At 32.5% G+C, this 24,938-nt stretch overlaps 1 protein-coding gene and 1 long non-coding RNA gene across 2 annotated transcripts; one reads left to right on the top strand and one right to left on the bottom strand.

The window, feature by feature from the left end:
- Positions 1 to 505: 505 nt before the first annotated feature.
- On the bottom strand, positions 506 to 1,450 carry LOC123690106. Its single transcript, XR_006750914.1, has 2 exons — positions 1,307 to 1,450; positions 506 to 792 (listed from the first exon to the last, which is right to left on the bottom strand). It is a non-coding gene; the product is annotated as an uncharacterized LOC123690106 (long non-coding RNA).
- Positions 1,451 to 6,313: 4,863 nt separating this feature from the next.
- Positions 6,314 to 15,128, top strand: LOC111000338. Its single transcript, XM_045632948.1, has 7 exons — positions 6,314 to 6,389; positions 9,871 to 9,942; positions 10,378 to 10,458; positions 11,884 to 11,958; positions 12,315 to 12,386; positions 14,372 to 14,461; positions 15,038 to 15,128. Exons 1-7 carry the CDS (start codon positions 6,320 to 6,322, stop codon positions 15,115 to 15,117), a joined length of 540 nt encoding a protein of 179 aa, XP_045488904.1. The 5' UTR covers positions 6,314 to 6,319; the 3' UTR covers positions 15,118 to 15,128.
- The last annotated feature ends 9,810 nt before the right edge of the window (positions 15,129 to 24,938 follow it).

Raw genomic sequence — 24,938 nt, 5'->3', positions numbered from 1 at the left:
AAGATTAAGGTTCTATATATTAATATAATTTTTTTTTGTTTTTTATATAACTTCTGGTTATGCACTTATTGCACCCATCATTTTTTTTATTTATTTCTTTTCTTATTAGGGTTGCCTGGAAGAGATCGCTTGTTAGCGATAAGGCCGCCCGTTGCATCCCTTGTAATTTATATATATTGTGTTATTTGAGTTTCTTTAGCAACGAAGTGTAAATAAATAAATAAATAAAATATTATATGGTATATATCTGATTTTTTTTTCCTCTCTAAAACTAAAATTTAACAAATATAGTCGTATCAGAAAAGTAACACTGAAAACCCATAATTCATTAATCGACATAAATTATGAACAATTCTGTATACGGTATGCCATAAAATACATCTGATAATTAGGGGTCACGCACCAGCCACTGGCAGTAATGTTATGGCTATCATGTTGGTCCTATGATCTCACATAAGCATTGAAGCACACTACTTATGATTTAAAAGTGATATAATAAGATTAATTCCATTGTAAAACACTTTTATTCATTTAGGGGCATTTCGCACTAAATTAGGAATAGACTTCTTGACTACGGAATGACCTAACTTTTTTACCTTTAACTGTTTGTTATTCAATTAAATTAACTACACAATATCTTTCCTATTAGCATGTAGAAACTTAACTTAAAAAAAACAAACAAGCCTTCTGGCAATGTCAGTCCATGGGTCTCCTACCCTAGCGGATCCCCACTCGGATCAATCTTCAGACCCCTTCGGGGCGTATGCCCGGGTGGTGGTAGCTCGCGCCCGGCTAAAACAAGGCGAGAAAATTAGTCCTTCATGATGATGAGACAGAGGGCTCGCAAATGCGTTGCTGGCCTTTAACTAATTTATTTTTATTTATTTATTTATTTTCACTACATTTTTCTATCTTAACAGTAATTACTAATACGATAGAATACCAAAATAACTCCCACACCAACTATTCTAGATAAAAACATAAAAAAATTAAACTTATATTCCTAAATCTATCTATCCATAATTAACAATATAGCAAGCAGTAGTCGCCTTTAAATAAATAAAAAAAAATTATTTTTATTTATTTAAAGGAGACTACTTAAAGGCTACAACATGCGGCCACAACCGGAAAACTATTATTTCAAAAGAATCAAAACAAGGAACCATCCCAAAAATACGAACAAAGACGATCACTAAATAACAGTCTATGGCTATACACAGATAACATTTAAAACTGTACAAGAACGTAAATTGAATTAAATTACTAGAAACAGTAACCAAATCTTGCCGTCATCACACATGCTTACCTCACGATTGTCGCCAGAATGTACTCCGATAAGAACAATATTAGGTACCACCAACCTATCGAGATTCACGAGTACAATAATTTTAGCCGCAATAAACTTTATCGATTCTCTTATTAAATTCTATATTATATCGCACAGAACACGATTCTGATAAAAAGTTGAAATCCAATGCTGTATCTTGTGTTACAGATAAATTCAGGGCGTTCTTTATTTAAAAACACGTAAGGTTTTTGATCGTAATATATTTTTATTATTTTATGCACTAGCCTCAACAAAATTTATAATAATAATGTATTAGTGGTTATCATGATATCATGTTATTTGAGAGTGTTAGGGACTTTTTGTGTTACTTCTAACACCTATTAAAAACAATAATATATTAAGATTTATTGTTAATAGAATTTGTGTATCCACGCCCACCCGTATGTAAATTTTATAGACTTTTATAAATTTTATAGATCACATATATAATAATCATAATTGTTTTGAGTTATATATGTAGTTTTAGTTACAGTTAGTAGGAATTTTAACATTGTTTCTATGTTGTTATTTAGTAAATAAAACATAACACTTAGGGCCTGTTTCACAATGTCCGGATAAGTTCCAAATAAGCTATTTATTACTGATTCGTAGGATAAATAGTATTTTTGCGTTTCACGACTGTCAGATAGCGCTGTACGTCATGAAATTCGAAGTATCTTATTTGGAACTTTTATCTTTCGAATAATTTATGTGTTGCATAGCTATTTGGCACTTTATATACATTGTGAAACAGGCCCTTAGCGTAGTATTTTTTTAAAACTAGACTTTGTGATTTCGCCACTTTTTTGATTTTACGACAACACAGATATGAGAATTTATTTGCTGGCAATGTTTTGTGTCAACGCGCAGGTGTACAGTGCGCGAGGTAAGCAATGTGTGACCATTATGTCATTTGAGACAAAATGTGTTAATAAATTGTGTGAATGAATAGACACTTATTTGATATCAATTATCAGTAATGTCTGTATAACTGTTGCAATATTTGTAGAAATAAATTTTAATTCACATATAAAGGAAGTTATGGATTTAATAACGTTCGTTATATTATATAAGCTTGGGCCACTTTGAAAATATTAATTAATTTTACCGAAGTAGTCGTAATTTTCTACTGTTTTATTTGAATTTTGTTTTAGTAATTTCTAATATCAACGAAAAGAAGACATATAAATAGGGTGACCAGTTTATTTTACTAAGAAATACTTTGTACTATTTGGTACTAATTGATGCAAAATTTGACTGATAAATTTTTTAAGATTTTTGTTTATAAATTTAAAAATAATATTCTTTATATTTACATTGCACATCAACAAAAAATTAGCTTACAAAGTTATAATAATAAGATTATAATTGTACATACATTTTATATTTATTTCGTAATCCTACAGCTTAAAAAAATAATATATGAAATTATAACACTCGGCAAGAGATGGAATACATAATATTTACCTACAAATAAAAAAGTTCAAAGTAGTGGTTCAAAGGTCCAAAGGGAACCAACAATAGAAATTATTAATTACTAATCCGTCCGTCCGTCCATGGGCGGCGGTATCACTTAACATCCGGTGAGCCTCCTGCCCGTTTGCCCCCTGTTCCATAAAAAAAACTAATTTGGCTGTGTAGTGTGATGGTGTAAAAGTGAGGGTATGGGTGAAGGGTGCTTATGATGCAGGTGATTTTTGCTATGGATATTCTTAATAATTTTAGTTTTACTTACTATATTGGTTTCTGTTTGGTTTACATGAGTGGTACCCATTTTAACGTGTATTAAGTTTATTTATATAACTTGCCCTTTCAGTGTTTCGCAGCAACTGTCAACGAGCGACTGCTGTAAAGCACTTAAAACATATATAACATTTAATTTAAGTTCAATAGTAATGGCTTAAGCCACGAATAATGACTGTGCCTCTATGGATTTGTCTTTCTATGCACATTGACTAGCTCATACGAAGAAGAAAAACAAGGACCTTTAACCAAAAATCAACGACGTGTTTCACAGTATATTTGCCTAGTTACCTGTTTATAAGTTCTAAAACGACGTTTATGCATAAACTCATACTTTACATAAACACCTCAATTGTATTAGAACAAGCAAGCTAGTAAGGCTAAAAATTTTGTAATCAACTACATTATAAAAACAAACAAAAAAAGTTAATTGGAAGATTGATAAATATATATGAATATTTTCATCAATGTGTGTAGTCAAGTTGTAAGACCAAGCCTTTTCTCTGGTTCATTAACGATAAATATTGAAATAATTTAAAAAGATTTTATTTAAATTAATAAATTATTAGTATATACTATCGCCGTCGTATATAAAATTGATTTAAAAACACCAAAATAATAATTAATTATTCACATCTTTTAATTGTACTGTTACGAAACACGTGTTCTAAATATAAAAATACTAGAATATACAACTTGAACATAGTTATCGATTTCTATGTCACCTAGACCTAACTTTATGATGTCGAATAACGAATTGTTTTTTAAAATTGACTCTCATCATTTTTCTCCATCACGCCAAAAGGAGTATAACTTCAATAAAGGAGGCTGCTTCTGGAATTCGTTAGAATTTGAAGCGTCAGTGGTTATCTTTAAATTTTATTTAAACAAACTGTATAGCAGCATTTTATCATATTATATGCTGCGACATATGTGCAATAGATTTTCTATCAAAACCGCATTGAAAGCCGTATTTATTTCTACTTTCAATTTCACTCGAAATGCATAATGCATGCCGTGCTAAATGCTCTCATTTTAAATCAAGTTTCAGTTGAATTAACGACGTCAAAATCGCCGTTATCAAGTCCAGATATTCCGCTGATTAAATTGTTTTATAGCAAATAATTACTTTAAACATTTTAATTGAACGATAAAAGTACTAGTTTAAATGTCAAATTTTGCAATAGTGTTTGTGTGAGTTTTTATTTGCACTTATTTGCATAATAGAGATTTTATTACCCTCATATAAGCTTAATGATTTAATTATATCTATGCCAATTAACATTAAGTATGTTGCAGTATTTTTACTGGGGTTTTAAGGAAGTGTTGTGTGACTAATGTTTCTCATATCATAAAATAATTTGAAAAAAGAATAGATTTCCTGTCTCAAGAGAAACGAATTAACTGATATTCGAATGTAATACATTGGTGTAACGTAACGTTACGTAACGTTATAACCATTTGATATGAAGATTGATTTCGGATTACCTCGCCATTCACAACTTATCGTTTTAAGGCATTATTTGCCCGCGCCACCACTATGTGGAACCCACTGAAGTTTTTCCAATAAATTCGACTTAGGGTCCTTCGATAAAAGAGTAAGAATTCATAAAAGGCCGGCAACGCACTCGCGAGCCTTCTGGCATTGGGAGTATCATTAGGCGGTCATTTAACAACAGTTAAGCCTCCTGTCCTCCTGTCTACAATTCTGAAAAAAAGACTTCTTACAACAAAAACATAAACATCGTTTATAAACACATTGGAAAATTGCAGATCTAACATTGGACACGAAAGAACAAGTCATCGACACTCCAATTTATGATGAAAACATAATTCTTGCGGATAGCGTTAACAATGGAAATAATCTTGGTGATTTAATGGAGATTATTAATGAAGGTATATACTTTAAGAAAGTATTTATATCAAGAACATTTAATACTCTCCGTATTTAAAGCAAGAATCTCGTCTATTACCAAATATTTATTTATTTATTCCACTACATTTTTCTATCTTAACAGTTACTATAATTCGACAGAACTCCAAAATAATTCCCACACCAATTATTATCCTACATAACAACATTAAAAAATTAAACTTATATGCCTAAATCTTATAACTAGCAATATAGCAAGCAACTCTTGTGTACTCAACAAACTTAATAAACGGTTTGAGTTTGGAAACTTAGAATGAAACTGTTCACAGGTGTATTGTTAGAAGATTTGAACCAGCTAACGGAAGATGAATCAAGTGTGGTTAAGTTTAAAATCAAGCTGCCATTGCAATAAGATAAAGAGAGATCTGTATTTACTGTAATAAATGTTTTAATTATTTAAGGTATTTTAATTTTACGTAATAAAAACTGGTCAGTTATGGTTTTTCATTGTAATTAAGAGAACAACGTAAAAATATTACAATTATTATAATAAAAACAAGATATGTTTACAACTGTACGAGTCAAGGCTGTAAAATTTGCTCACTGAGGCTTTCTCAGTTTGTTAAATGCGGCAATTATATATGCCGCTATTATATGCTGTCTGGATGTACTCTATAGTATCATATAAGTATATCACTATCTTCAACGGTTACATTGCACTCATTCATAATAATAATAATAATTTATTCATTGCAAGAATATGGTACATTATATAGCAATTAACTTTTCATAATTTCGCTCTGCATCTACTATCGTATGGAGAGTGTTCAGAGGAGTTATTTGGCTTAATATCTACAGCTGACTTTCATCATCGGACGTCGAGGCAGAATACGAAATTCCACTCGTATCACCTCGACGTCCGCCGTTCCACAACTACGTGTTTTTCTAGGCAGTTTTTGCCGCGCACCACCACTTTGTGGAACCAGCTGCCCATTGAAGTATTTCCGAACCAATTCGACTTAGGGTCCTTCAAGAAAAGAGCGTACCCATTCTTAAAAGGCCGGCAATGGGCTCGAGAGCCCTCTGGCATTGAGTATCCATGTATCCATGGGTGGCGGTGGTATCTCTTAACATCAGGTGAACCTCCTGACCCCGCTGTTTTATGAAAAAAAAGAAAAAAAAATCTATTGTTGTACGCGAGTGGTTTAGATTGAGTAAAAATAAAATCCTTAATTATTAGAAGCCGATGACCCATAAACCGTTCAACAATATTTCTTATTACGACAAAACCTAAGTTATTTACACTTTGTAAAACAATTTAAAAATATACTTATAGTAAAAACGTTTTTATTTTTATTGCTACGAATGTCGATGCAATGTGTGCGTTGTTATATTGTTTGACATATATTCTTTTATTTAAAAAATGTATTTGTGTGTACCGATTTCGTAAGTTTTTTTTCTAATTTAAATCTTTCGATTTTGTGTGTCACGCAGTAGTACTTACTACTATCATCATATGCGTATATAATAGCGTATTGGAATTACAATCAACCTGATGCTGTCAACCAAAATGATCCAATCAAATTGCAAAAACATTCGGGATTTTTAAAAATTTTAATTAATAAGTAATAAACTTTTTGACAGTGGCTGGCTGCTATGCCTTTTCTTGGCAACATTTTACTTCACAAATATAGTATATATTTTTTTTTTTTTTTTTTTTCTAGAGCGCATCGTGCAATCAGTCTTCTGACTATGAGCAGATGAGTTGTAGGAAGACTGACGGGTGGAGACATTCCTCAATAGGAATATCTACCATAATAATATTAGCTCAGACAATGTTGCCGAGCTCAAGGGTTCTTCGTCTTTTGAGACGGCTTATACACTCGGGTAGGGTGAGTTGAACAGCTAGGTGGTTAGGATGGTTTTCCAGCCTAGTCTTGTACTTCTGGGCGTACAATTTTATTTCCGCTTTAACTGTAGGTATGCCCAGGTGTTCATGTACTTCAGCGTTTTTAATAAACCACGGCGAGTTGCTTATTTGTTTAAGGATGTAATTTTGTGTTCTTTGAATTTTAGTTTTATTAGAGTCGCATGTTGCTCCCCACAATTGTATTCCGTAGGTCCACACGGGTTTTATAACAGAATTGTAAATAAGGAGTTTGTTGTCGATGGACAATTTCGAGTTTCTACCCAATAACCAGTGCAGCCTCTTGTATTTCAAGTTTATTTCAAGCCGTTTTGCCTCGATATGCCTTTGCCATGTCAACCTACGGTCCAGGTGCAGTCCAAGATATTTGACTGTATCACTTTGAGGCAGCTCCCTTCCTCCTAGGTTGACAGGCGGGCATGTCCTTCTTCCCAGAGCGAATGTCACCTGATTCTCCATTTATCGAACCAGTTGCTTATTTCATTTAGGCTTCGCTGGAGCTTTAACGTGGCTTCTTCCGGTTGTTTACTCGAAGCCAGGATTGCGGTATCGTCTGCATAGGTTGCAATATTGACGCCAGGGGTACATGGTAGATCTGAGGTATATATGGTGTACAGCACTGGACCAAGTACAGAGCCCTGAGGTACCCCTGCAAGTATATCATGAAAGCCTGATGTACAATCCATCTCTTTCACTTGGAATATTCTATCGGTGATATAAGACTCTAGGATTCCATAGTAACTATGAGGCAGAAGTGACTTGATCTTGCATAAGAGCCCCTTGTGCCATACCCGATCGAATGCCTGATGAACGTCCAGAAAAGCTGAGGAGCAGTACTCTTTTAGCTCGAGGCTATTGCTTATGAATTTACACACCCTGTGAGTTTGTTCAATGGTGCCATGTTGTGCTCTAAACCCGAATTGGTGATCTGGAGTTACAGAATTTTCATTCATAGCTTGCAAGAGTCGTCGTAGTAATATCTTTTCTAGTACTTTAGAGACAATCGGGAGAAGACTTATAGGTCGGTAAGATGAGACTTCATGTGGCGATTTCCCGGGCTTATGGACCATAATCACTTGAGAAACCTTCCATAGCGCTGGAAAGTATCCAACACTTATAATCCGGTTGAAAAGGGTTGTCAAGTAGGTTATAGCCTTACGAGGCAATTCGGAAAGAACCTTTTTGTCAATGAGGTCGAAACCTGGTGCCTTTCTATTCTCCATTTGTTGTATAGTTCTTTGTACCTCCCTTGGTGTAACAGTCTTCAAGGGCAAATCCAATTGGAAATCCTGCTGGAGAATATCATCTATTTCTGCTTCATCCGACCCTGGAGTGGCTTCGTTTGGTACAAATACTTTAGCTAGATGATCAGCAAAAGCATTTGCTTTTTCTAGTTTAGATCTAGCCCACTTGCTTCTATCTAGACGTATAGGTGGTTTAGGGTTTGTTGGTTGATTTAGATTTTTGCATGCCTTCCAGAGAGAGTAGTCGGTGTCTTTTGTAGCTGTTAACGACTTCAGGTTTTCCTCAATAGTAGCATCTAGATTATCTTTTATAGCCTGTTTAAGGTGTTTAGCGTAGATGTTTAGTGCTGTTTTGTCAGCGGGATGACGACTATTGTGCCACACTCTACGTAATCTTCTCTTCTCTAGGATCATGCCCTGAATTTCGTGGGGTACAGAGAGCTGTCTGGTGTTTTTCCGACCCACTTCCTCAGAACTCCTCCAGCATGCATCCTGCACCACCTTCGTAAATGCCAAGACTGCCTCATCTATTTCCTCCTCATTCTTTAGTGAAATCCGCAGAAGTAGGGCGTCCTCAACGAGTTCACGAAACATTTGCCAATTTGTTCTATTGTTATACAGTACTAGTTTCCGTTGGCACTCCAGGACGTTGGTACTAATAGTTAATATCACTGGGATGTGGGCTGAAGAACCATCGAGAAAGCCATCAATGTGATGAAAGAGTCGTGAGAGACCCTTCATTAGAAAGAAGTCCAGGACATCAGGCAATCTTCCAGGGTCGCTTGGCCAGTGGGTAGGCTCGGGGGTGGAGATTGTTGTTAAGTGGTTTTTATCAACGCATTTTTTAAGTTCTCTACCTCGCGTGGTAATCAATCTCGACCCCCAATGCAGATGCTTTGAATTCCAATCTCCACCTGCTATGAACCTTGGACCGAGACTGTTTATATATGTGGTGAAGTGTTTCTCAGTTATAGCGTGCTTTGGAGGACAATAAGCCGAGGAGATACAGAAATTCCCATTTTCATCCTGTATATTTATTGAGGTGGCTTGAATGAATTCAGATCGAAATTGTGGGAGTTCATAATGTTCTATGGATGATCTAATTATAATAGCAGTGCCTCCATGTGCAGTGCCATCGGGATGATTTGTTGAATACACGTTATAGTTTTGTATATGAATTTGGCTGTTCGATGTAAGGTGCGCCTCAGAAATAAGCAAGACATCCAGATTATGCATTTTTAGTAGGATTTCAGCTTCACTTTTCTTAGGCGATAGGCCATCTATGTTCCAGGTAGCAATTTTGAGTTTATTTATTTTTGTGATAAGTTGGTAACTAGAGTAGTCAAGAGCCCCAGAATGGTGCTCATTTGTTGTAGGATTGTATCAATTTTTTGTGATTGCTTTATAAATATTTCCTCAATTCTGTTATTCAGTGATTGATGATCCAGTACAGACTGTTGGTTTGTGCATCGATCTAAAGGATTACTTTTAGCCACTTCATTATACCTCTTAAGTGTATTACTTGTTGGTGGGTTCGAGGGTTGGTTTGTAGGTTGTGAGTTTGGGCTTATAACATTATTGGGAGAGCGTGACGTAGCAGTTTTTCTCGTGCTTACAGACAAGCGCTGTGTTTTTCTGGCTAGGATTTCTTTATATACCTCGCAACCTTTATAATTCGCAGGGTGAGGATATAGTATATTTAGCATTATTGTAAACGTAAGTAATTTTATATTTTATTACATATATAAATTTTCAGAAAATATTCCCATAAACAACGAAATCGGGGGTGTTTTGGAAACCTATTTAAAACCAATAAGCAAACTTTCAGGTAGTATTATTATACATACAATATATTTATTATATATACTACAAATAAATATTTATAAAAGAGGTTTCATAAGAAATGTTTGGTTCTTATTAATGAATTTTTGAGGGCTTATTTTGGGCCCTGGATTATTTTCTGTATTTATATAATTTATAATAATTCTCGATAGGCGGGTTAGTATTACTTATTTTCGCTATATGTAAGTTTTATGTTTAAGATAAGGTAGTTATCTTACTATAGTTTATTTCGTACCATCGAGTAGTTATTGCGTGTAAAGACCTTGCCCATGGATTGAATACGCGAAACACAATTTTTAAATAACGTATTATGATACTTATACTATACTATAACTTTTGTACTATTCTACTTAAAAAATAATATTATTTTTATTGACTGATAAACTACGCTCACAACCTTAAGAAAGTCTTAAAATTGCAGAACTATTTCCTAATCAACAAGTGGAAGTACAGTTAGAATTTGATGGCTCAAATTATATACCAAAGCGATATCTACGACAAAGTAAGTAAACCATTACTAATACTTAGCTGAGAACTAAGTCTGATTTTGTTTTTATCATTTATCATTGTCATTATCATAACGGGAGTCAGTTACTAAAGATTTTATTGGGTTGCTTAATTAAAATGCCTGAAGATATCCTTCATATGTCGACAGTCAAATACAAAAAATACATTTCAAACGTATCCCTAAGAGAGCCCGTTAGTGCGTTCTAATAAATAGAAAATTCTTCAGCATTATATTAGTACAGATTTGTAATAATAATAAGCCTTTATTCATCTTATAACATACATTTAATAAAATATATATAACTACAATTATAATAAGATGCGGCCCCTGTTCAGTTGAAGGCCTCCTCCAACTTTTTCCACCCTAATTTATTTTGTGCGATCGTAATCCAATTCCCTCCAACTACCCTCTCGATCCCGTCGGCCCATCGCTCTATTGGTCTTCCTTTGGTTATTTTTCCCTAGACCAGTCCATCCAGTTACTGCTTTGAACCATCTGTTATATGTGCAACGGGCTACGCCTGCCTAGCAATATTGCAGCATCAATAATTTTGATTTTTCTGCGAATGTATTCACTTTTATGATCGTCGCGTAATTGAAATCCGAGAATACTCCTTTCTATCGCGCGCTGGCACGTATTTTGGCTTCTGTTTTGTTTTTGAAAATCTAAGTTTATGCTCTTGTAAGTCAAGACATTAGGCAGGAATCCACTACCTTTTTTACTAAGCTTAAGTGGGAGCTTACCTTTGAGGTATTATTTTAAGCTCCAAAAGTTCTTCCAAGTTGTTGTGATGGGGCTCTCCAGTTCTTGGTCGTGTCTTTGTTTCTTAATTAAAACTTGTTTACCAAGTACAGATTTATGAAGTATTAACTAACAAATTCAATGCTTATTAGAAAGCACCTTAAGCCTGATTTAAAATCAATTTTCCTCAAATCAAAATTTATTATACGCTGTAAATGCACTGTCACAACACTGCAATAACTTGATAATAATGTACCAGATAATATTATTCAGATACTAGAGGGCGTTCGAACATTCGTATTGAAAATCGATATGCAATTTAAATCGCCCCTCTAAAATTGACTTTAAATTGATATTAAACATACCGGAACACTATGTTCTGTTACGGAATTTTCAAGATGGCGCTCGAGAGTCTGCATATTATATATATTGTCCTTTGCCCGCGTGTGTATACTAAAACACTACCTATTTATTATTCAAGATGTCATATGAAACATGGTGTAATAGTTGCAGTTCCTTACAAACATTGAGTAAAAAATTTTGGCGATTAAAAAGAGTGGCGGAGAGTGAATTGCCAGTTCTTCTCTTCTGTTCTACGCCCTTGATTTCAGAACTGGCTCAACTCAGAGAGAATCAGACTTTAGTAAACCATTATTGTATTATGTATCTTTTTTAAAGGTGATACCAGTGTTTTGCCTTCGAGCTCTACAATTATAACCACTCCTACCAATCTAGAAACTTCAACGAATTCAGGTAATCTTCTTAATAAATTGTTCATAATGAAAATAGATATAAATTTGATGTACATATTAATACAGTAAGCATTTAATTTGAATATAAGAAATGATTTTACACACATCACATAAATATAAATAATGTAATTTTAATGACACAAAAACATGGGCTTTTACCATTGACAGAATTAAAGTGTAGTATTTCAAATTTTACTTACATTAAAAGGTTCTATCTGTTTTCTCCGGTGAAAATTAGCCAGATAGGGATTTTTTTCTCATAGCTTCAATTAGTTTTATTTCCACGTTTATTTTAAGGGACTTAATTATATATTTTTTTATTTTTTTTTATTTATCAATAGTGTATTTTTACATTAGCGGTCAAAGACAGACCCGTGTACATGAGCGATTTAAAGAAAGTTTTTGATGACTTTGAAAAGAAACATACAAGTAAGTCTTTATATTATATTAAAATAATTCTCAATTAACTATTGTTGATAAGCGTGTTGTTATTTGATGGTTTAAGCAGTTATGACGAAACAAATAGGTTTTAAATTTAGAATACTCTAAACTATACTACACCATCATAAACCATAGAAGACACTCGATATGCAACCTTCATTTCATGCAAATCTATACATTCATGCTTGCTGCAATTCAAGTAAACACAAAATTATTTTTACATACATTCATTTATGGGGAAGAAATCACTACATAGTATAAAACAAAGTCGCTTTCTCTGTCCCTATGTCCCTTTGTATGATTAAATCTTTGAAACTACGCAACGGATTTTGATGCGGTTTTTTTTAATAGATAGAGTGATTCGTTAGATTCAAGAGAAAGGTTTATATGTATAATAACATCCATTAAATAGTAGAAAAGTACTGTTATTTTTGAGGTTTCTAATGTGATGTCGTAAATAATTACATTTTTTCCGCTTACATTGCAAACGCAGGCTGAACCCTACGAGTTTTATCAAAATAATGTACTAAGTATTGTACACATTGAAAAGGTCTATAGAAAAGTCCCTGATAGTATATGTCTCTGGTATGATCTCTTATGGATAACCCACAATAACTTTTTTTTGTCATTTATTTTTTACGACAAATAATGGCTAATTTTCGAAGCGATTTTAACCAATACAGCATTAATCCTTTACCAATAAATACCTTGAATACATTGTTCATTTAATATAGATCTATACAGCCCATTACAGCTTATTTAGCAGCGATCGAACTCGTATATTATCGAAGCTTTCCAGCGACGGAAATAACAATACATAATAAAAACCTGCTTTTTATCAGCATTGCACCCGTGCGAAGCTGGGGCGTGTCACTAGTATATCTATATAGTAGTAAAAAAACACTTAAAATTAGCTGAATACAGTTTTTTGTGGATTCTTTATGATAATGGTAGGTATAATGACGAACCATAAAATTTTTGGAGTAGATAAATATATTTTACATGTGGGCTTTTTTAATTATTGTCCCTTTTTCTGTTTAAATAGGTTTTAACTGCCAACATGTTATCTGTAAATAATATATTTCTTTAAGAGGCCTTGATCACTTACGTAATGTATACTAAATTTTGAAAACTTTGATTTTGTGATCCTTTTTATCTGTACCTAACCTATAAGACCAAATATTATTTATTTCTTAGAAAAAGGGGCAAACGGGCAAGAGGCTCACTTGAAATTAAGTAATACCGCCGCCCATGGAAGCTTACATTGCAAAAATGCTCGCATCCGTAGTGCCTTCAAAATAGGTACACTTGAAGTAGTTCGGAAATGCCTTAGTGAGTAGTTGGTTCCACATAGTCGTGGTGCGCAGCAAAAACACTCAGTAGCCGAACGGACAGACGTTCAGGTGATATATATAGATATTCGTATTCTGACTCGACGTCCGATGATCAAACTCAGCTGCAGGTATTAATCACAACGCTGATCTCTCTCCTTGGTTAATGCAAATAGAATCTCTCTCCAAGGAGAGAGATTGGCGCTGATGCAGAGAATCCACATCTCTACTCATCGCCAAGGGATAAAGCGGATCGGACAGGTGTAGACAGCTTATGTTATAGAATAATTATATGAAATAAATATAACGAAATATATATAATATTCGTTGAGGGTTTATTAATATTGAAATTTATTTTATTTTTTGTCTTTAATAATAATCAGCTAGATTGTAAAACAAAGACCAGCGCTGTGGTACAGTCTGCTCCTCAGCGTAATGGTGAGCCAGGGTCAATTATAACCACAACACACACTTCACACGCTTTACACACATAAAACGTACCTTGTTATTTAAAAAAAAAGTTATGTCTCATTCTCTTTTTTTTTATTATTGTTATTGTGTATGTGTGTATTTTGTTAGTAATAATTATATTAAATTGTTTGTTAGTAATAAATTAAGTTGTCTATATTAAATTATTTACAGAGTTTCATGATGACATCAAGCAGGTGCCCTTTGTTAACATTAAACAAACGGTGGGGAATCTAAATGATTTATTAGGATTATTAAGAAAAGGTACAAACATCAGAAATTATTTATTAATACAAAGAGTCAAACTTATATATATATTACAATAATGTTGTACCTAACTTTTACTAAAAATAGCATTGAACGCAAACTCTTAGTCATGTATGTTTTTCATTATTTAATTATTCATATAATATTAGTATTTCCTAGATTTTATAAAGACTACTGTGCCAATTTGAAATAGTGTTTTGCTGGGCATCGTAATTGCTATGATATAGCTTCCTGACAAGTCTAATCACGAAATATGTTTCATTATCTAGATTATTGATGCCTATAAATGGACAGTCTATTTTGATGATTTCGTGTTTGACACTTGCAATGGCATCTAAATATCATGTGATCCTCCAGGAACAATGTGTCTTAACACACGCTGTATAGTTGCTTTTTTACTAATTGATTATTTGAATTTTACGTATAGATATTAAGAATATTAGTATATAGAATTACTTATAACTTCTGCTCAGGCCAAATAGAGAGGTTTCAGAATTTCAAAGAAACGGTATTGATTTATGATATTAAAAATAATTTATTTAATAATTGGTAGTATTGTTACTTTGTCTCTAGGTGTTCAAGTGGAAAAGGGAATTGGTAAACCAACCGGTGAAAATATGAGCTGGTTTCAAATAAAAATACCAATAAATTAATACAAAGTTACTTAATGAGTTAATAGAAATAAAAACATTTCCGAACGATTACTAAACTTTTTTAAAGCTTTTAATCATACCTGCGGTGATAACTTCAGACCCGGAACTTGATACAGAGTCGAACTTAAAGACCAATGATTTAAAATTTAATTATGAAATAGTTATCAAAGATAATAGAGCTGAATTTTCAGCTTAACAAAAATGCGGAACATTTTATTATCACGTCTGCTATGAGTAATGAGGAAATATAAACAATTTAAATTTTCAAATATATTATCCTAATAATACTGCTAGGTATGTATTATATACATAAAACTATGTACTGTAAACTTTATGTAGAAATTGTTGCTTACAAATTTCAGCTAGATATATAAACAAATTTGCAATTTATATCATTGCCTTCATGATGTTGCCATAACTATTATACATACTGAAATATTTCCGAACCAATTCGAGGTAGGGTCCTTCAAGAGAAGAGCGTACAAATTCGAGTGAAAGAGAGTGTCTATGGGTGGCGGTATCACTTAACATCAGGTGAGCCTCCTGCCTGTTCTATCAAAAAAACTAATAAAGTAACAAAAAATATTTTATTATTAATAATAATTATTATGTTTTTTCATTATTTTTGGAGGAGAAGGTAACGCTATTTATGCCCCGCCCCCTTCAAGAAACATTTTTCCTACTTAGTTGAGCATAACACAAATATACGTAAATATATAAACATAGTGTCCATTTAGAAGATATTGATATTAATTAAAACATGATTAATTGAATACAGTATTTAATACTTAATTGATACTCATAAAAACATGTGTGACGTTGGGTCGGACCACTAGTAAAACATACCTATGTCAAGAAATAGTTAAATTGTTCTAAAATTCTTCCGCATAGCTCGCAAGGACAGACAACATCTATTATATTTGTTCGGTATTTTTATCGCCTTTTGTATAAATAGTTTCATACAAAACGTATTTCATACAAAACAGTATTCAATGTTAGTTGAAAGGAACGTTATTGGGGTTTCTAGGATCAAAAATGATAGCAGAGAACTATATTATGCATGTACAAATATATTTACGAAATCTATGAAAATTTAAATAGTAAAAATTATGTAGGTAACTATTTTCAAATATCCTAGTAAGTTTTGAGAAATCATTTTTCAAATGAAATTAGTCTGATTTGAAAAACACAACTAACGAATAAACATTTTTTATATGAAATGAAAATGAAATGATACATCTTAGAACATAAACAAAAGACCTACCTGACATACACTGTCGGGTAAGACACTGCCTTGCGAGCGAGTGTTAAATGGAAACAAAGTCGTTTGTTGTACATCCGGGGTTCGAACCTACTACCTCAAGCGTGACAGACGCTCGCTGCCAGGCCAAAATTGCTTATTTATTTATTTATAATATTTTGTTACATTAATTGACATTGTATGTCATAAAATTATCTTAATACACTATTGTAAGTATAATTCGCTTCTACATTTAAATTCTATTTATAGTCTGGTAAGCTTTTGGTTATATAATAAAACTATCAGACATTTAATGTCACTAAATTAATTCGATTTTAATATAGTGTATACACACATAAATTCACGCCCATACCCCACACGCAATCTTTTCATATAAGTATATACTCGTATAGTATTGTTTAGTAAACCGTTATCTTAATAAATAATGTGATAAACTACATTTTATGAATTCAAATGTCTATAATTAGACAATTCAATTTAGACTTAGTTATAAAATGTGGGCGAATAAAAAAAGAAAATTGTTTGGATTAATTGCTGTTTTTCTACCTACTAAACATATGCAAATGACTGTAAAAAGTGAACTGGGTTAAACGGGCACTCGGAGGTAATCAGCAAACAAAGTACCATCAGCAAATTAATGTCTGCTAATTGTAAAGGCCAAATGTGTCCAGTAAAGTTCGAACTTCCTTAGGTCGTAAAGTCTCAACCTATTGTGTGTGTTATAGACCGGGAGATAGTGACATAAAATATTGCGTCATGTGAACGGTGGTTTTTTAAGGGTCTTATTACGCAATGAAAAATAGAAAAATTATGGTCATAGTGCCGGCAGCCCAATCGCGTGGGAGTTAGTGGAAGTCGTCGGATTAATTACGAGTGTCAAACGATTTGCTCCACAAAATTCTTGTATTTTCCGATAGTCCATAAAAATATAGGAGGTGTGAGTGTTTTAAATAAATAAAACTTTTTCTATCTCTATACATAAGAAATACAAATACAATCACAAAAAGGATTAAAATTTTGTTTACTAAGTAAAAATAACAATAATTTGTTGTCGTTAATTTGATCACTGACGTAATAATTATTAGAAATTTGTTTTTATGTATATTAAAATAATGTGTATTAATAGGATTCGATATGAATTAATATTCGAATTATAAACTTTAAAAATATAATTAGGTTTACAGTGTGTTTTGTTCTAAATACTATCAAAAAACGGAAATTCGGTAAAAGTAAATAAAATTATAAACATATTTTGCTGACGGTACTTACATTGAAGAGCTCAATTAAAAGCTAATTTAAATAAATGCTGTGTTAACTGCTGTGATTATTGGGTTGCGCTAAGCGTAAAAAAAACTATTAATAGATATCGCAATGCAAATGATTTTATGGTATTTACACGTTAAATTTTTCGAGATTTTTGTAAGCAACTTAGAGTGGCAGAAAGTGGTTAGTAAATTTGTGGCTTTCCATGTTTAGCAAAACACTCTTCATTGCAGCGAAATATTTTGACCGGTAGCTCTAGTTACAGTTATCCGAGATATCCCCTTAGTTTCGCCAGATTCTAACACAACACCGAACCGACCACACCGAATGACAGAGTACGTTCCTCTTGTTCGGAACTCATCACAGATCTGATCCATCAAAGAAAGAATTAGAATCAGCAAGAGTGAATGAAGACAACCCTATCTATCGTCTGCCTATCGTCTGCCTGCACCACAATATCTTCATGAATATGGTAGGAAATATTTATTCGACAGAAATCAACGTAGGACCATATACTTATAGATATGAAGCCGATGGGTTGGTTGGGTAAGATATTTTGTTTATTCGACTACATACACTTGATATTGTATACGATCTTGCTTGATTAAATAGTGTCTGGGCATTCAATTTATTAAAGCTACTATCAATAACATGAATTAATATTCTATGAATCGAATTATAAATCTGCTTCTATTCAGAATTTTGATCGATACATAAAATATAATGCTAAGACAACAGTATTGAATAATCTATATAGGTATTAGCATTTCTTAAAAGGCTATTTTATAGTCTTTAGAGCGCGTAAATCAGATTGCATGGACATTACACTATTTTGTAGAGCGGTAGCGGCTTCGTCTTACTGACAATGCATTTGGTGCCAGAATTATAGATACATTAAATATTCAGAAATAGATGTTTCCATCAAACAAGAGTCACTTAAAAAAGTTTTAAATATAATTTTTTAGGTACTTAAGTGGGCAGATGAAAAAAATATTTTAAAGTATTGTTAATCGGTTTATTATACTCTAATCGTTGAAGTCAATAATTCTACTACTGCAAATGACTACAATAATTCTTTATAAAACAAATAAATCGTTTATTTGCAAGTAAAGAGGTATATTTAAATCGTTTAATTATAAAAATCTGCACAATCAGCCATATAAAAATATTGATGCAAATGTCATATTAATATTTCTCTTATAAATGTTGGTTATAATTAATTTTTATAAATTTATGGTCTGAATACGTAGTGTATTGAATACATTAAACTAAGTGTATAGTGTAACAAACACACAATACTTAATACAAAACCACCAATACTCATCTCAGCGCCCTGCAGCGAGCAACATGACAGCAATATCAGGAGCTACTGTAACCTTTAACCTTTCCGCGCGATGGTCCCGACTTTCACCATAAACGGCCAATTTATATATTCTCAACTATCTCAATTAGTTTAAGATGACCCGTAATTTTGAGGTAGTACAGGGTTAAGTACAGGTGGCTATAACTGCAAACCCCAACTCTGAAGTACTTCTTACGTGTTCGGAATGTGCTATCAGTATATCGTGAACAAGAACATAACATTCGATATTCAAAAAACCAACAAGCATCTACAGTTAATACATTTTGTTGTAGATTACGAAATATATTTATTGTTCTCTTTTTGAATACATTTTTATTAGTTTTTTTAATATAGCAGATATATAAAACTAATAATGGGTTTCATTCGTGTTTAAAATATTAAAATTCAATACTATAAAACAAGTAGATGCGTCTAGTATTCATATACTTTGTTGTGGATATAATTCGAAATATAATATTTAAAACTATACAGTATAGAGAATCTAATTAATGTGTTACATTTGTGCTGAAAATTTATATATATATAAATTCGATTTTCAAAAAAACAACACGCATTTATAATATACTCTGTTGTGAATAGATTACCGAATATATTTTTCAGTCTATTTTTGATTAAATTTTTATTATTTAAAAAAATAGTAGATAAATATAAAACCATACAGAATATGTTTAGTTCGTATTCGATGTGTTCTTCTAGTATTAAATTTAGTCGAGCGCAGTAGATGGCCTCGGTCAATCTGCAAAAAATGTCGTTTGTAAATTGTTTGGCAGTCCAATGTCTGTGGGTTATTATGTAAAGAATATTTCATAATTGATTGATTCGCAGATATCTTGCGGTAAGTGCCATTTATCTATATAATTATTGTTCAATATTTTAAATTGCTAAGACATATTTTTAAACTTGTTATTATTTGAAGGATATTTCTATATTTATTTTTTTTTAATTCTAAATAATTACTACTTAGCCACAGAGGTATTTTAGGTTTTCACATTTTGATTACTAATTTAAAATAGGATGATTCATTCATCTTACTCTCAAATGCACTCTTTAAACCAAAATACTCTGTTGTCCCACTATTGGCCTACACTGCGATGGAAAGGGACAGGTGATAACTTAATAATTAATTATTCCGTGCATTGATTTTGAGAAAATGTTCTTAGCGCAATGGAAATTTTAAGAGGCACCCATGTCTTAGAACCTTAAAACAACGACGAGTGTCCGGGAGATATTACAGACAAAATGAGTACAAAGTACAACGTTTTGAAAGCAAAACATTTAACAACAATAATTAATTACAAAGTATCAAAACTTGTTGATCGCAGCTCACTAGAGCGTGCTCAGAGCCAGTGGCGGCGCGCCCATTCATCGCACGCGCAGCCAACGCGCAACACTAACCTATTTTTCATTACTTAATAGGTTAGATCGTAACCTAAGATAAATAGCTACAGATATCCGTAAATCGACTAAACGACTATCCGAGCTTTCTCACTGGCTACACTGTTTCTCACTTTGCTAAAATTGGTTTCCTTATAAAGATTGTATAGTTGCATTTATATAATATAAAGATCAATCTTTTATATATATTTTCATATACTTTATGTATCATTAAACATCAGGTAAGTCTCCTGCCTCATTGCCCCTTTAATTGAATTTAAAAAAATACATTTATTATAACTATGTAACTAAAAAATCATCATCATCAGCGAAATTGTTGGATTAATTTATCCTTTGGAAATAAACGAATGAATTGATTAAATATATGTATTTGTCTTATTGGACATAGACAAAATCATAGTGAATAGATTAGGTTGTATAATTAAATAATACAACCTTTGATTTAACACGATAAAAACGCATTTTGACAAATATTTCTAATAAAATAGCTCGCAATTTAGATTGATGTTTGCGATAGTTCTAATACAAGGTCGCTACTGATTCTATTTATTATTTGTCAATTAAATATTGAATTATTGCTATGTCAACGAGTTAATTCTGTACCCATTATACGGATGCAATAAAACTGCACTATTAAATTAAAACATTTTTATTTCCTTGCCTCATTCAGACACTGCGGGTAAACTAGTTGATACATGAAACCTTGTCTGTAAATAATAATAAATATAGTTTTTAAATCTTAATGCTTTTTTTTAAGATGGCCAACGTTAGGCACACTGATACATTGGTAAAATAACCTAAATATACAGTGTGAATAGAACTAATAGTAAAAAATGACATACATGAAGAGATAATATTAAATAAAACAATTAAAATTTTATAACAAGTAATGAAAGGTATCTTGGACTCCGAAACACTCTGCTATACAGAGCTAAAGATTGCACTCAGACGAAGAAACTATTAATGAACAAACTACTTATCCTATTGAACTTTTTGTTCTCTTTCTTTAGCCTTTTACAAATAGTTTCCATATATTAAATTAAAATGGTTACTTAATGTTAAACAAATAAAAATATAAACTATTATCTACACGAAGATTTATGTTAGTCACATTCCACTCGTAAGCGGGATTTTATAATAAATATTTAATTTTAGTGATTTAGAAATTGTTTGGAAGTAATTTTGTTTACGCTTTGAAGATAAAATTGATCTCCCATTTGAAACGTACCCTAAAGCATCTTAAATGCACAGACAGTTCACTGTTTTATATGTATGAATAAGTTTATAGAATTCTCGCTCTTATGTAGTACATAACAAGGCATATATGTGTGTATCGTATACAGTTTTCAATTAAACAGCAATTACTTTGCGTTAGCAAATAAATGTGTTTAAATTAAGTGAGAGTAAGAGGTCATACCGTTCTCTGAATAAGTTTTATTATACTTTTTTAATGTGTATTAAACAATTTGTTCTCGTTGTGATCAACCTTGCCTTGATGTAAAAAGTCACCCGGTTATGGCCGATTTCTGAGATTTTATGTGCGGTTGACTTTTTATTTTGCCTTAAATAATAAACATTACGTCAAGTCACTCGGTCAACATTTCTTTGAGAAACAAAGAATACAAGCATTTGGTTTTTTATATCTCATAGCCAACTCCCTACCAATGGGGCTTTGTTTTTTACAGTTAGACTGTCTAAATACAAAGTGATCAAAATCCACTTGTGTCCTTTGCGTATTTAAAGTGCTAAGAAATACTGATGATGTACATAACCCAGAACCCTTGATCGTTTCTGCCTAAAGATATTCAAAAGTTGGTTGGTAAATTAAGTTGCTAAAATATAAAATATATTTCGGTTCGTGTATATTTTTAATACTTGATCAAGACATTTCTTTGAGAAACGTCTTTACCTAGAGAAACCCTGTCTAACAATGGGGCTTTGTTCACACATTTAAGAATTTCTTATTTAAAGTAACAGTTATAAAATTCGGTATGTCATGAAAATTGCCTTGTTTTTGTATTTACAAATTCTACGCTGGATGCAGTGATAATATTGGTAGAAGGAAAATAAAATACAAGATATAATGTGACATGCAGCACTGCTTTGCAAATAAAACATACACGAATAAATAAGTGTGAGGGTAGTAACTATATATATATGTCAGCCAGCTTGTTAATTATATGATCAACCTGGATATCTGTGAGTTTTGCCAAAACGCATTCTTCTAAAAGAGATGATGGTATGCCTGCGGTATCTAGAAGGTACACGAAATTTTAATTTAGTTAAAATATTGTGGCAGTCACCTACGTCTTATATAGGCTCTTCGTATATAATAGTAAGTAGAAGGATGGTGATCATAAACGCATGATCAAAAGATAGGCCTTCATAATTTAAGCTTAAAAATATCTCTGGCTCTAAAATAATAATTAGAGCGATTTGTAAATATTTTTATTGATCCTTAGTCAAGTTTAGTTTAGGATTAATCACACCCTTCGCAACAAAAATAAGCTTTCACATGACTTTGAAATGCTTACAAAATATTAACAAATCTCCGTAAATAGCATGTCTGAAAATGGTTTCACGGAAATTAACTTAATTCCGTGTAAATATGACATGACCCTCTATATGTCACTTAGCTAGTAATAGTTAATTTTATGATATTGTTTTTTAATATCATACTTTATTCTGGGTTCGTACCTACCCCTGTAAAATAATGATATACCTCTTTGTGGAACCTTCTAAAAAGGTGAATCATAAAATATATTTCACAACCGAATGCTGCACATATGTCCTTCGGGAATAGGTTTAAAATTTCTTCTGTTTCATGATATTTTTTTAATCTAATCGGCAAGTAGATGATCAGCCTCCAGTGCCTGACACACGTCATCGACTTTTTACACAATGTATTCCTTCACCGTTCCAGCAAATGTTAAATGCGCTCATAAAAAGAAGTTTATTGGTGCCACAGCCCGGGATCGAACCTACGACCTCAGGTATGAGAGTCGCACGCTGAAGCCACTAGGCCAACGCTTCTAGTAACATAAAAAACCTATAGTAGCTTTTCTGCATAATCCGCCTCATATTTCTCCTATTAGTTTCGCGGAAAAGCGTTCCTCTGCCTTTTCTAACATTATATATATATATATATTTTTTACATTACTATAGGCAAAACGTGACCACACCAATATTAAATTCACCTACCACATCTTATTCCACGAAAGCCTTACGTAAATTCTTATAACGGCGCATTGTTAACGATAATAGGAAACATCAATATTTTTTAATATATTTATAACAATAAAGTTCAGTTAGGCGGGGCACGATCCGATACTTATCGATAGTTCGTTTTCACTGTTCGTGAATGGCCGACATCTTAAGGTCAAAATAAAATTAAAAGTGTTTTAATATCTGATAACAGAGGTTTACTGGCTTAATAATTTTAATCATTTACGTCTTATTTTGTTATAAAGTTTTTAGTCGTAATTTACAATAGCGATCATTATTATTTTTATCACTCTATGTATATATAATATTGTACGGTTTCGATATTTGTAAATATGTGAGAAACATATTATATTCTAACCATACAATAATAGACCTGTATAGTAGTTTTATTCTAGGAATACATTGTCTCCACATATAATTATTTAACTGATGTACACAAATATTGTAAATTTTATTTTAAAAGAGTTGGAATCCCCGCAGACTACAGACTTACTATCGGCCGATAGTTTAGTCGAGTTGCCCTGTACGTGCGCACACTGTACAAACAAAATAGTTGGGTTTGTCGCGAGTGCGCAGACTAGCCAAAAAATTAAGTAAAGTTGGTGAAGACATCAGTCGAAAAAAAAATATAATAATTTCCTTATACTTGATACACAGAAAAAAAAATTAAGAAGCGGAATCAAGAGTATTGAGTACATCCCATCTACAATAACAGATTATTGATTATTGATTATAACGGAAGTTTTACATAATTCATTCTAATCTAGACTTCCCGGAAAAGTTTTTCTCCTTTTATCGAATGAGCATAACCAGTTTCAATGAACTCGTTAAATTAATTGGACCTTCAATATCAAAGCAGTCGAGTCGGCCGATGAAACAATCGGCAAGTATGCGGGCAGGGAAGAGCGCCATACTGATCAAGCGGTCGGGCGATAGTTCGCCGATGGTTTAGTTTGAAGGCAGTCGTGAAGCCCATCAAACTTTTTTATCGGCCGATACTGAATCACTAATGTGCGCATCTGCATACATTTTCATACTGATTAAGAAGCCGACCAAACTATCGGCCGATAAAAAGTTTGTAGTCTGCGGGGACTCTAAGTGAGGAATTACTTACCAATTCTTCTACACACGAAACTACCATTCGAAAGAGGCAACTAGAATCTTTATATTTTATTTAACGGTCAAAAGTGCTATTTTAGGTTGTCTTATTGGAATGATTTGATTTTATTAATAAAGTGTAATAAATATCCCAATTAAAAGGAGGGCTTATCGCTTTCGACTGATCTCTTTCAGCCACCTACTGTAAGAAAAAAA

Source organism: Pieris rapae, chromosome 21, assembly GCF_905147795.1.
Source record: "Pieris rapae chromosome 21, ilPieRapa1.1, whole genome shotgun sequence".
NCBI lineage: Eukaryota > Metazoa > Arthropoda > Insecta > Lepidoptera > Pieridae > Pieris > Pieris rapae.
This window is presented reverse-complemented; position numbering and strand designations above follow the sequence as displayed.